Genomic DNA, 13,448 nt, shown 5'->3' on the forward strand with positions numbered 1-13,448 from the left:
AATCGACATTTGAGTAACTTAGCACTCCAAAGTTAAAAATGAAAGTTATTTACACTAAAAAAAACTTATAAATCATCTCATTTTGATATTTTATTTTATATAAAATATACATTTTAAGTTTATACAACTTTTAATTTTTTTGATATTTTATTTTATATAAGATATGTGATTTTAATTTTTACAAAACTTTTTAATTTTTTTCTTTCTTCTCGTATTCTAAAATAGGTATATGAAAAATAAAAATAAAATATAATTTAAATATTAAGAAAAATTAAAACAAAATATTATAGAATTTTTGTTAAAATAATATATATTTTTTATATTATTTACGAAATATATGAAGAAATTAAAATAATTATTAAAATTAATATAAAATAATATAAAAAAATCTAAACAAAATATTAAGAGTGAGTTTATTTTAAAAAAATTAATTTAAGTTTAATTGTTTTGTGGTATAATTTTGTGGAATGCAAATCTCCAATAAAAAATCACTCTAGCACAATAGTCTTAAAAAAGTACTATTTAACGCAGCAGTCAACAGTGCAAAAACAGAATAAATTATTTTAAAAATGCTAAAAAATAACAAAAATTTATATTTTTATGAAATTCTTTTTTATATATACATTTTTATAAATTTTTTTCAAACAGATTGTTATTTTTAAATTGTTCTAAAAATACTATTATTTATACATTGCCAAAATACAGTATAAGGTTGAGGCAGTATGAAAATAAATTTATTTTCTCTCTTAAAATTTCAAATTCGTTAAAATGTAAAGGAAAAAAATAGGGATTTTTATAAAAATATTGAATTTAGGGTAATATTTTTCAATTTTACTACCACACGGCAGAAATTACATTTATACTGTTTTTTTTTTTTTTTTTATACTATAAACACTAAAAAAAAGTATGAGACATCCATCTTCCACACTCCCAAACAAAACCACCACAGCAACAACAGAACAACTAGAATATAACCACTAATTCCGACAAGATTGAGCAAAAGTAGTGAAATCGACGTCAAATAAATAATCGTGACAAAATAACTGTAAAACAACACTAAAACAAATCAAACATAACAAAAGAAAAAATGATTAAAAAAAATAATCTGCTGCACAACCTCAACACCAGATGCAAAATCAACTATATTTGCAAGTCCATTCCTAAAAAAATCAGAATAAAAAAACTACTAAAACAAACCTAAAACAACACAAAAACAAATGAAGTAGACATAACCGCTTAGAAAAATATAAAAGTACCACACACTCAAAACTCTTTTTTCAGTGAACTCGTCAAATGTATTTATAGGAGAATCAGAAAAAAAAAAAACTACAAAAATAGCCAAAGAGAATGAAGAAGAAATGAATTTATAGCACCCATCTTCCATACCCACAAACAGAACTACCATAACAACACCAAATAAATTAAAATGAGCAGAAGACATAGATATGAGAAAAAAAATCCAAAACATCTACAAGAAAAAAAGAAAAAAAAATGCTAAAATAACTGAAAAATAACATAAATACCTTTAACACTTTGGGTATCGCAAAAATTTTCATCATCAAGTTCAAATCAGAGTCTGAACCTACAATGATCGGTTTGAAACGTTTTGATTTTCTCTTTTTCAAAGTGAATAATTGATTTCCTTTTGATTCGAAACTATAAAAGATGTAGGGCTATGAGTTTATTTTTTGAAATATTTCTTACCCATTTTTAATTTACTAACAAAAGCCAGAGGAAGAAAAAGAAGAAGAAGAAGAAACCAGAACAAAAATAGAAGAAAAAAAAAAGATGAAGAAGAAGAATGGAACAATAATAACTTTAAATGAGTTTTATGTATCAATTTTTTTTAAATTTTAATTCTTATTAAAAAAATTATCAGATGTGACAACCACTTTCAAATCATCATTTATTGTGCCTTATTTGCCACTCTTTTTTTTTTTTTTTTTAAAAAAAAATTGATTGTATTAAAAGAAAGGGTCTACCAACAATATAATAAGCAACATCACATCGAACTTTTTTACTAATTCTTTTTAATTTAAAAAAGCACATAAAAAAGATAAATAAAGTGTACAGTATATACACGCAAGTTTTATAATATTTTAAAAAAGACAGTATATAAAGTGTATAGTAAAAAAGTAAAAACTGCCGTGTGACATTATAAAAGTAATAAAATGTCAAAATACATTCTACAATGTAAAAACTTTAAAAAAATCCGTAATTTATAAAAAAATTAAGAAAACTTACAAAATTTTGGTTAACTTTTACAAAAATAAAGTCATACAGAAATCTTTTCAAAAATATTATGTTTTTATAAAACAACAGTGGAACACAAAACAGAACAACTAAAAATAATAGTAGAACAACAGTGAAAACTTAATATAATACACAGTATTTTTGAACAAAAATATAGTATTTTAAAAAAATTCCACCCCACAATATAAAAGTAAAAAAATTAAAAATTTGATGTAATTATCTCAAAAAATAATACGATTTTAAGTAGGAGAAAGAAAAGAAACGGAAAAAAGAAAAATTTAACGGGCTTTGGAGAATGAGCCCACAAAGTAGTGGCCCGTATACAAAGCCCAGGAAGAGATTTAAGAAACACGAGGAAGGTGCCCTAGGGGTTTATGCATGTAAATGTGTAGATTAGTCTACTTGTGTAATTGGATGCATATTACTCAGTCACTTCCTCCGCTTCTCAAACTCAAAAAACCCTAGCACCTCTACTCCACTCTTCTATTCTCTCCAACCATGGCCGTCGGGTACATCTCATCTCTTTCTCTCTAACATATTCTTTATGGATGTTATTGTGGAGATTAATCTTCTTCTGAAATTGGGGTTCTGTTTATCTCTCTCTTTCTTTTTTTAACATGTGATTTGATTTTCAGGAAGAACAAGAGGATTTCCAAGGGTAAGAAGGGAGGGAAGAAGAAGGCGTAAGTGGAATTCGCACTTTTCTGTTTGATTTTAATCTATTTATTTTTCTAAAAAAATTCATATAAGTTTTGTTTGAGAATCAAGATTAGTACTGTTACTTAGATTTTTGATAATGAGAGTGTCTGAAGAAATTATTGTGCTAACAAGTTTTTATATCAATATTATAATGCAGAGCCGATCCGTTTGCCAAGAAGGATTGGTATGACATCAAGGCTCCTTCTCTCTTCAACCAAAGACAAGTTGGCAAAACTCTTGTCACCAGAACTCAGGGAACCAAGGTTTATCTCCTGAAATTTCAAGCTTTTATGATTTTTATTATTATTGCTAATATTATTATTTTCGGGATAGGCGCTTCAAGGGTTAATTTGGTTGCTCATGGAAAAAGTTTGTTTTTTTTTTGTTTACTGTTTGTTTGGCTCTATCTGTACTTTATTGGATGGCTTTGGTGGAGAATGTGATTGCTAACTAGACTAAAGAAGTCATTTTTTCATCTTTTCATTGGGCACTTAATTTTTGGGTAGTATATATTTAAGCACGCAATGGTGAGAGCTATGTGGATTATTATGGTGAGAGCTTCTGTGTTTAAGGGCATTATGACGAAACATCTTGCACAAGAACCTATTTTACATCAGTTAGTGGTTGTTTCTTTTGTTATAATTTTATACCGTATTCATTTATGTAAAGGCATAGCTTGGATTTAAGAAATGCCTAGCTCAACTGTTATGTTATTTCATATATCTAATTGGGCTGATTTGCGTAATCTTTCTTTGTATTGTATAATTGACTGAGTGCAAACTGTATAGCTTCATTTGTATTTAATTTGTGTTTTTATGTTCTCACAGATTGCCTCTGAAGGTCTTAAACATAGAGTGTTTGAGGTTTCCTTGGCTGATCTCCAAAAGGATGAAGATCACGCTTACAGGAAAATCCGTTTGAGAGCTGAAGATGTTCAAGGGAAGAATGTTCTCACAAACTTCTGGGTAAAGTTCTTCATGAAACTCATTAGTTTTCTTTCAAAATTATGTTTACAATATATATTTTTCATCATTGTTTTATGTATTTAACTATAATCATGCAAAACTTACAGGGAATGGACTTCACCACAGATAAGCTGAGGTCGCTTGTGCGCAAGTGGCAAACTCTAATTGAGGCTCATGTGGATGTCAAGACCACTGACAACTACACCCTCAGGATGTTCTGCATTGCTTTCACAAAGAGACGTGCCAACCAGGTCAAGAGGACCTGCTATGCCCAGTCCAGCCAAATCCGTCAGGTTTGATTCAATTGATTGAACCTTTAAAAGCTCTGTTCTTTCATCTAGTAGGCTATGATGACATTTAGAAATTGGTATGAACAATCTTTGTTTGCTGTTTGAATTTCCTTTTTGTCAGATTAGGAGAAAGATGAGGGAAATTATGATCAACCAGGCCACATCCTGTGATCTTAAGGATTTGGTCAACAAGTTTATTCCTGAAATGATTGGTAGAGAGATTGAGAAGGCAACATCTAGCATCTACCCACTCCAGAATGTTTTCATTCGCAAAGTGAAGATCCTTAAAGCTCCCAAATTCGATCTTGGCAAGCTGATGGAGGTATACATTGGATTCCATTCTTAATCCCTTCTAATTTAATCCTCAATTTTTTGGGGGGTTTAGATTTTGATTTGTTAAATTTCTGGTGTAGGTTCATGGTGATTACTCAGAGGATGTTGGAGTGAAGGTTGACAGACCAGCTGATGAAGCAGTGGTCGAGGGTGAGGTCACCGAGGTCGTTGGAGCATAATGAAATTCAAAATTTCTCTTTTCGATTAAATTAGGAACATTTAAGCCAGTTTGTTCAATTTTGCGGGTTTGTGTTTGACAAGTAGTAGAATTTGTATTGATGGAAATTTTGCTCTTGTAAGACTTAACAGGCATGGTCATGTATTATCTTTTGCTTTTTCTCTTCATATTTATAGATTCCTTTACATGTTTTATGCCTGAGTATTTTGTGTTGAGAAAGTTATGCTTATGATTTATTTAATAATTAAGTAATTAATTGTATTAATTAGGGAAATTATTTCATATACTATTTTTTTAATTTTTTTTTCTTTAAATTTACGGTTTGAGTTTTTAAAGTGGTTCCAGCGCTAGTTGCAATAGGGGTTTCTGTACGATTTTTTGTTGCAATTTAAGTTGCAGCGCTAGTTGCAATAGAGGTTTTTATGTTGAATTTTGTAAAAATACAAAAGAAACTGTTTTGAAGTGTAAAAATGAAAAAAGTCCCTTTTTTTTATTATCCTTCGATATATTAAAGTTGCTAGGTCATATTTGAAAATGGAACGAAAAGTGGTCTTCACGTATTGGTTTTCAAACCTTTCAAACCAAACCAGTATAACAGTACCAACTAAATTATCAAATTAAATATCAAAACAAATTAAATTAATTCATTAATTTGGTTCAAAATTATGGTTTGTATGTTGTACTTTTAATTTTTTTTTACAATAATTGTTTATTTTTTAATAATTTTATTTACTTTTAACAAGTTTGTTGTACATAAAAAATTATTATCATAACAATATTAAGTCAATATTAATATTTTACTTAAAATTATTACTAAATATTAATATTTCGTTCACAAAAATTTTAAAATTGTGATCGAATATTTTAAACAGGTTGCAATAGGGGTTTCTATGTAGAATTTCGTAAAAATACAAAAGAAACTGTTTGAAGTGTAAAAATAAAAAAAATCTCTTTCTTTTATTATCTTTCGATATATTAAAGTTGCTGGGTCATATTTGAAAATAGAACGAAAAGTAGTGTTCACGTATTGGTTTTCAAACCAAACCAGTATAACAGTACCAACTAAATTATCAAAACAAACTAAATTAATTCATGGATTAATTTGGTTCAAAATTATGGTTTGTATGTTGTACTTTTAATTTTTTTTTACAATAATTGTTTATTTTTTTAATAATTTTATTTACTTTTAACAAGTTTGTTGTACATAAAAAAATATTATCATAACAATATTAAGTCAATATTAATATTTTACTTAAAATTGTTACTAAATATTAATATTTAGTTCACAAAAATTTTAAAATTGTGATCGAATATTTTAAACAGTTTGGATTAACCAAATCATTCACGATTTAGTTTGATTCGATTCAAATTGATTGGAATTTGAAACTATACATTACAAATTATATGAACATCCTAATAAAAAATTGATAATTACTAATTTATATATTATATAATTTTTACTCAAACTTCTTAAAGATATTGTCTTATGGTTAAATGTGTTATTACATAAGTGGTGATTACACAATTAGGTGTAATTGAAGGTTTTTACAATTTTGTCCGTTTGTAAATTAGTTGTGTAATTATAAGTAACTAAGAAGTTAAGTCAATATAATTACTAAGTTTTTTTAATTTTAAATATTAAGTAATTAAATTTATTGTTTTTTTATTATAATTAATTACTAATTATTTTATCAATTCTCATGGGACTATAAGAATTAAAAAGCGTAATTAGAGCCCACAATTACCTCTAATTATATAATTACTATGTAATTATTATTATGTAATTACTATGTAGCGGTTTTGAAGAGGCTGTACTATGAGGCCCCATCATCAATCATGGATCGTGCTACAAGCATGTTTGCTAATTGCACTTTCATAAACAGTGGGTTGTTGTGAGGGTAATGGACTTGTGTAGAATCAACATCACTGAATGATACAACCGTGTCGTCCAGACATGGCTGGTAAGCCTCTTCGCACTCATTAGTTAATTAAATTTTTTTTCTTCCACGAAGGATGTTAAAAATCGAAATGCATTTGTCAGTTTCTTTGGACACAAACTTGCTAAGTGCTGCAATTATTTCGGTTAAAATTTGGACGTCGTTATGTTTTCTTAAGGAAGGCATGTCTAGAAGATTATCTATCTTCTCCGGATATGCTTAAATTCCGTGGAAATTGACGATGAAACCTAAGAATTTCCCTAAAAACTCTAAAGGTATATTTCTTCAAGTTCAGTTTCATTTCGTATCTCCCAATTATCAAGAAGCCCTCCTCTAAATCACTTCCATGCTCCCCCAAAAGTCTTTTACTTCACCAGTATATCGTCGACATACAATTCCATGTTTTTTTCCCAAGGCATCCTTAAACATCTTCCTCACTAAGCGTTGATAGGTCACTCTACCATTCTGGAGCCCGAAGGGCATCACAAGGTAGCAGTATATTACTTTTTCTATTTGAAAACTAGTGTGCTCTTGGTCTGCTACGTACATTTTGATCTGGTTATAGCCAAAGTATGCATACATGAAGCATAGAAGTTTGTATTTGGGCGTCGCATCCACCATCTGGTCTATCTAGGGGAGCGAGAAACAATCTTTTGGATAGACTTTGAATAGGTTCGCAAAGTCAATACACATCCTCCAGGTTCCATTTGGCTTTCAGACAAAAAAAATGAGTTAGCAAGCCACACCAGGTATAGAGCTTCACTGAGGAACTCTATGGATGTCAACTTCTCTACCTCCACCTTCACGGCTTTTGAACATACCGGATCTAACGATCTCCGCTTCTATTGGATTGGATCTGCGTTCGAATCTATGTTTAGGTTATGGAAAATTACATGGGGACTGATCCTCGTCGTATATGCATGGCTCCACACTAGGAAACCAAGTTGGCTTTGATTTTTGTCACTATTTTTCTTTGACTACTAGAGGCAGCTTCCGTCCCACATTGATGACTTTGGTGGGATCCGTCTCGCTGATGAAAATTCTTCCACATCCTCTAGTGGTTCAATCATTCTTTCCACTCCCACTCAAAGATCTAACTCATCTTTTTCCCAGACTACCCGTAGTATTAGATGGACATGTATCTCAAGATTTTGTTCTCCAGTTTCTTCTCCCACCATGAAAACGTTTTTGGCGGAGACACTATACCACTTGAATGTACTCTTTTGGTCACCCCTCACCGTTCCAGCACTTCTGTTGTCACACAGAAACTTCATAAACAGATGCCAGATGGAAGTCATCGCTCTGATTTCAACTAGGATAGGCCGTCCTAAAATAGTGTTGTAGGCGGTAGGGCAGTCCACTACAACGAATGTGATGCCCTAACCCGTAAGGCGTCACATGTGTGCTTTATAAATTAGTTTATAATAATAAACTAAGGTTTTAAGAAAGAGTTGATTAATTAAAACTTTGGAAAATTAATTAAAGTATAACATAGATTCCTTGTTAAATGTATTACTAGATTCGGGGATTCCCTTAGTTATAAAATTTTACTAAAATACCACCATAATAGTTTATTACAAAAAATTATTATATACTCAAAATATTACAAAAGACGGATCCTGTCAACTAAGTCACAAAGCACCCGTGAGTCACAAAGACTCAAAAAGAAAAGTAGGTAACACAAACATCATGTATAGCATAAAGTACTAAATAACAATGAACATGCATTGAAACATATAATTTAAGAAACTATTCACATTGTAATCAACTATTTGTCTAATAAGACAATCTAATCCTAATACTTTATAAAGCATACTTAACCCTCATTACCAATGAGTTTCTAATGTCACTATCGTGGCCTAATGAAGCAACCGATAAGTAAGAAACTTAATAGCGGTTCAAATGAGAGGAATAACTCTTTCTAAATAACGGTAATTACCGTATCTTACTTTTGACATGCTATGCGGTACAATTGACTTTTCTTACCTTAGTCCAAAGTCAGGTGTGCGGGCTGACCTGAGTGGAATGGTGCTCGACGATCTCGGGCCCTATGTCATGACAATGGCAACTTGATAAATAACTTAATCAAACCCGTAATAGGTCCTAAACTTAAAACGAGATAAACCCCTATCAATAATATCTTGGAAAAATAACCTAAATATTAATAAAATATGAAAACCTAGGTACTGGAAGAACACCACAAACAACTCATCGTTTTCAGAAAATGGGGTTTCCCACTAGGTCAAAAGGTTAACCGTTTTCATAGTACCTGTAGAAACAGTTAACCGTTTCCCACTGCAGAAACAAACAAACCCTGATTTTTGTGTTAAAACTAACACAAAACTCTTCCAAACCTAATCAAATTTTCTAGATTAATATAATATCATATATACAACATATCTCAATACTAAAAACCAACATTTAACTTAAAATTACAAAAACACCATGGTTGAGTGAGTTTTTCAGTTCTTGAACTCAACTCACCCAACCAAAGCATAACAACCCCTTATCTCATGTAATTAAAGCTTTAAACAACCTTGAATTAAGCCTAAGAACATGCTCTGAACTCAACAAAATCTATTGACCCAAAATCATGCAAAATTCTTAAAATTCTCAACCCTAAACCCTAGAAATCATTAATAACAAGTGAAGAAATTTACCTCAAGCTTTTGGACAGCTCCTAGTGTTGATTTTCAGCAAGAAATGGACTAAAATTAGGGATGAAAAGCTGGGTTTTCCTCTGGTTTTTCTTGAACCAAAGGAGAGAGAGTGAGAAAAAGATGAGTATTTTGTGTGTGATACAATTTGATCCTATCTCTTAATTAACTAATCCAATAAATTAAATCAAATAAAAAAATCTTATTCAGCTAGGACTAACTAGAATTTCAAGTAAAACAAAAGGTAAAACCTAGAAAATTATTATTTTACCTTTATTTTAACACTCAACTGATGACTTAGGGGTATTTTGGTCAAAGCCAAACCATCAAGTTTTCACGCTCATCGAACTCGAAAATATTTTATTTTAAAAATGATATATATAATACCCACATGTTATAATAAAATCTCTGTAATTAATAAATTACGCTCATTTAATCATTTTCTCAAAAGTCACTAATTATCTCATAATTGGCTTTAGTAAGATTATAATCTTACCCTAATATTCTCATAGCTACATATTTAATAAAATATGTCCAATTAAATATAATCACACTTTTTGGGATATTACAACAAATGTCTACTATTTTAATGCGTATGAAGTGTTACTTCTAGCTATACCCCCATTCAATGTAACTCGGAGTTGCATCTTCCCCATAGGCAACAGTGAGTCTCCATTAAAGCCCTAAATTTGGATTGGGCAAGGTGTAAGGTTTTTTTTAAGTAACCCGATCGCCTGGAATGCGACTTTAAATAGGATATTGATTGAACTCCTATTGTCCACCAAAATTTGAGACATTCTCTTATTGGCAATTTGAGTCTTAATCACCAACGGGTTGTTATGGGGAAAATGTACATGTCTAGCATCCTCTTTCGTGAAAGTAATGGGTAGGCTCATCATACGCAACCTTTGTGTAGGCATTTGTACTAAGGTGCACATCTCCCCTTCTTGTTCACGTTCATTGAGATACTGAAAAACTTTATTTTTACGAATGTCAGTTGTATATAAGAAAATATAAAAACTGTAAGCGTTTGCAGCAGCAGAAAGTAATTCTGCTACAGCAAAACTAAACAGGCAGAATATAAAATATTTGCAGAAAAATAAATAACTTGACACAAGAGATTTATACGTGGTATCAGTGTTCTCACGAACACTCCTAGTCCACGGGGCCACGCCCAGAGAATGAAATCAATTAATAAAGTATCAAAATTACAAAGACAATTGACTTAAACAAGTTTAGACTCCCTCTAAAGTATTGCCGCAATCCTTTGTAATCCACTTTATGAATCTGACTTCTTGAAACACCTTCAAGCCCGAACTCCCTTCGTCTTTGAAGTGTGAGTGCTTACTTCCTCCCGAAGTAAGGCTTCAACAAGTCTTCTCCCGAAGACCAAGTGCTTACTTCCTCCCGAAGTAAGGCTTTATCAAGTCTTCTCCCGAAGACCAATCTCTTATTCAGTCAAGTAGTTCTTCACAACCTCTAGGATAGAGTAAGAACAGAAATAGAACAACTAGAACCTAGATGAACAACTAGGCTCTCACAAAACAAAGAAACACTCTCTTCTCTCAAAAGATAAATGTAAAAAATGAATAATGGAAGAGGTAATTTGAATGGTTGCTCTCTAGGCTCTATTTATAGAACATAGAAACCAAAGAGGCAACCACAAGTTCGAATTAGCAGCTGTACAAAAAATTTCCTAAGAAAACACGATCTGCTACATCAGATTCGGATGCTGACGCAGCAGATCTGACCAGAAACGGGAAACTTGCTAAAATCAGGTCCGATCCTCTATCAATGCTAGATTCCTGCCAAAAGCAGATTAGATATTCTGATTGTATCAAGATACAATCGAAATTAATAAGGAAAAGGCAATAATCAAAGTTTCCCTAAAAAAGATAACTTTCCAAAAGAGAATTCCTTCTCTTTTGAGAAGTTTTCAACAAAGGAAAGTTCAGCTGAAAGTGCAACTTTCCAACCAAGGAAAATGGCTACTAAAAACCGAATTTAAAAGGTAAGAAATCGAAAATGAATGCATAGCAATCTTACCATAAATGGAAAAATTATTTTGTCACCTAACTTGCCAAAAAAAGACTTTACAATCTCCCCCTTTGGCACTTTAGATGAACAAAATAATTTTTAACATAAAGTACCTGCAAGGCAAAGTTAGCAAGAGCAAAAGATACTACTCCCCCTGAGTAACACAATCGAATATCACAAAGAAACCAAAAAACATGCTAACTTTAAAAGATATGTTCACAAGTACTAACCAACCACAACTCCCCCTGGAAAATAAATATCTCTCCCCCTTTTTGTTTATCGGAGTGCCAAAGTAGAAAAAGAAAGAAAAATAGATATAAGTTTAATCAAAAAACAAAGGAGAAACAACTTAGTCTCGGTAGAGTTTAATCAAAGAAGACAGTTGCCTGGACATCTCATGCTGGACTTCTTCCATTGCTTCAAGACGATTACGCACATTTTGAAGTTCGGACTTGACTTCCAGGAGTTCTGCTGCAGCAGAACCTGAACTTGCAGTAGCAGAAGCAGCAGCAGCACCAGCCTTTGGCCGTTTTTGAAACACACCATCAAAGTATTCAGAGGGCTGGAATGTAGGTCCACTGATGGGAGGCTCAAGTGTTTCATGTGATTGGGCCACATTCTTCTGAGAAGATAAAACCTTATAAATTAGATTTGGAAACACAAGTTTAAAGGTTGGCTTTTTACCTCTTCGGAAGGAGACAATCTGGTTAAGAATGTGTGAGGCCAAATCAATGGAAGTTCCAGAAGTGATGCGGTATAGGAGTGAAGCCACATCTTGAGATACCACGGTCTTGTTAGAATTTGGAACCCAATTGCTTAAGGCAAACCGCATAAGAGAAGCATGAGCAAAAGTGAGGTGAGTGATTCGAAGACTCTCCCCTGGTTTCAATTCTGAACGAGCACCCGTGAGTTCAGAGTGCATCAACTCACGATCCATGGACATCACTGCATTGGAGACATTCTCGGGCAACTGCAAAGCTTGAGCAATATCCTTTTCAGAAAAAGAGAACCAATGCCCCCTAACATAAACTCTTCGATAAAGTCTAGAATTCTCATCAAGGAAATCATCAGTGAGATTAGCATAAAAATCCTTAACTATGTTTGCAATGTATCCAATGAATCCAGTAAGAGTGTTTTCCCATTGATGAAATTGAATGAACTTTACAATACCATAAACACGATGAGCATGCAAATCATAGTTCCTCTCACTTTCAAACTTACGGTTTGCATATAAATTCCAGTCACGCTCATTGTCTCGATAATAAAAATGAGGACAGCCAGAAAGAGAGGAAGGGATATTACCAGATGAAGGTTCTTCCAAGGGCTGCTTGCCTTTGGCAGCAGCAGAGGCCTTTGCTACAGAAGCAGATTTTGGACGAGGAAGCTCTGGCTCGAGTTCTGTGTCCTCACTGTCCTTCTCAGAGTGAAGTGAGACTGATTTGTCTGAAGAAACTTCCATTGGATCCTCTTCTTCTGAACTGGAACTTGATGAGGCCGAGGGTGGATTAGTCTTGAGTTTCTTCTTGGCTGGAGGGACGGTCTTCTCACGAGATTGAGAGGCTCGAAGTACCTTCTCAGCAGAGGCTTGCTGGGCTTGAGTTCGAGTAGAAGGGCCTGTTGGAGTGGAGCCAGGCATTGATGCAGCAGGAGGAGGAACTGCCAATGGAGGAGGAGATTCCTTTGACGATTCAGAAGAAGAAGTCCAGGTGCGAATGGGTCTTACCGATTTGCGAGCAACTTGCTTGGGTGGACGTTTTGGCTTCTCGGTTTGAGATTCACGCTGGGGAAGCGATGAATCTCCAGGTTTTGCAACAGCAGGAGGATCAACTGAAGCAGCAGGGGGTGCATTGGAAGGAGTTGCAACGGTTTCTTCTAACTTTTTAGAGTGCCCTAGATTCTTGGTTCTCACCATTTTGGATCTGAAAGAGAAGATGAACAAAGACAATACAAGAAACAAGAAAGAGAGTTCGGGTAGGTGGTGAATTAAGTGTCAAAGATTGGTTTATATAACCTTGGAATCAAAACAAGAAAAGGAAACCAATTTGAAAATTTAAATGGTAACCGCCAGCCCATGAATACATAAAAGGAAACCGCCCACT

The 13,448-nt window shown here is 32.8% G+C and overlaps 1 protein-coding gene across 1 annotated transcript; it reads left to right on the forward strand.

The window, feature by feature from the left end:
- The first annotated feature begins 2,603 nt into the window (after positions 1 to 2,603).
- Positions 2,604 to 4,912, forward strand: LOC133034875 (small ribosomal subunit protein eS1-like). The gene is made up of 7 exons (XM_061110343.1): positions 2,604 to 2,762; positions 2,889 to 2,936; positions 3,110 to 3,215; positions 3,780 to 3,917; positions 4,025 to 4,210; positions 4,329 to 4,529; positions 4,621 to 4,912. Exons 1-7 carry the CDS (start codon positions 2,752 to 2,754, stop codon positions 4,717 to 4,719), a joined length of 789 nt encoding a protein of 262 aa, XP_060966326.1. The 5' UTR covers positions 2,604 to 2,751; the 3' UTR covers positions 4,720 to 4,912.
- Positions 4,913 to 13,448: the final 8,536 nt, after the last annotated feature.

This window comes from Cannabis sativa, chromosome 2 (assembly GCF_029168945.1).
Source record: "Cannabis sativa cultivar Pink pepper isolate KNU-18-1 chromosome 2, ASM2916894v1, whole genome shotgun sequence".
In the NCBI taxonomy this organism is placed as follows: Eukaryota; Viridiplantae; Streptophyta; class Magnoliopsida; order Rosales; family Cannabaceae; genus Cannabis; species Cannabis sativa.

Bases quoted from the DNA above. Each gene is read 5' to 3' on its own strand.
- LOC133034875 (XM_061110343.1), top strand. The intron at 3,216-3,779 runs GTTTATCTCCTG...ATGTTCTCACAG, and splicing joins CCAGAACTCAGGGAACCAAG to ATTGCCTCTGAAGGTCTTAA. The intron at 4,530-4,620 runs GTATACATTGGA...TTTCTGGTGTAG, and splicing joins ATCTTGGCAAGCTGATGGAG to GTTCATGGTGATTACTCAGA.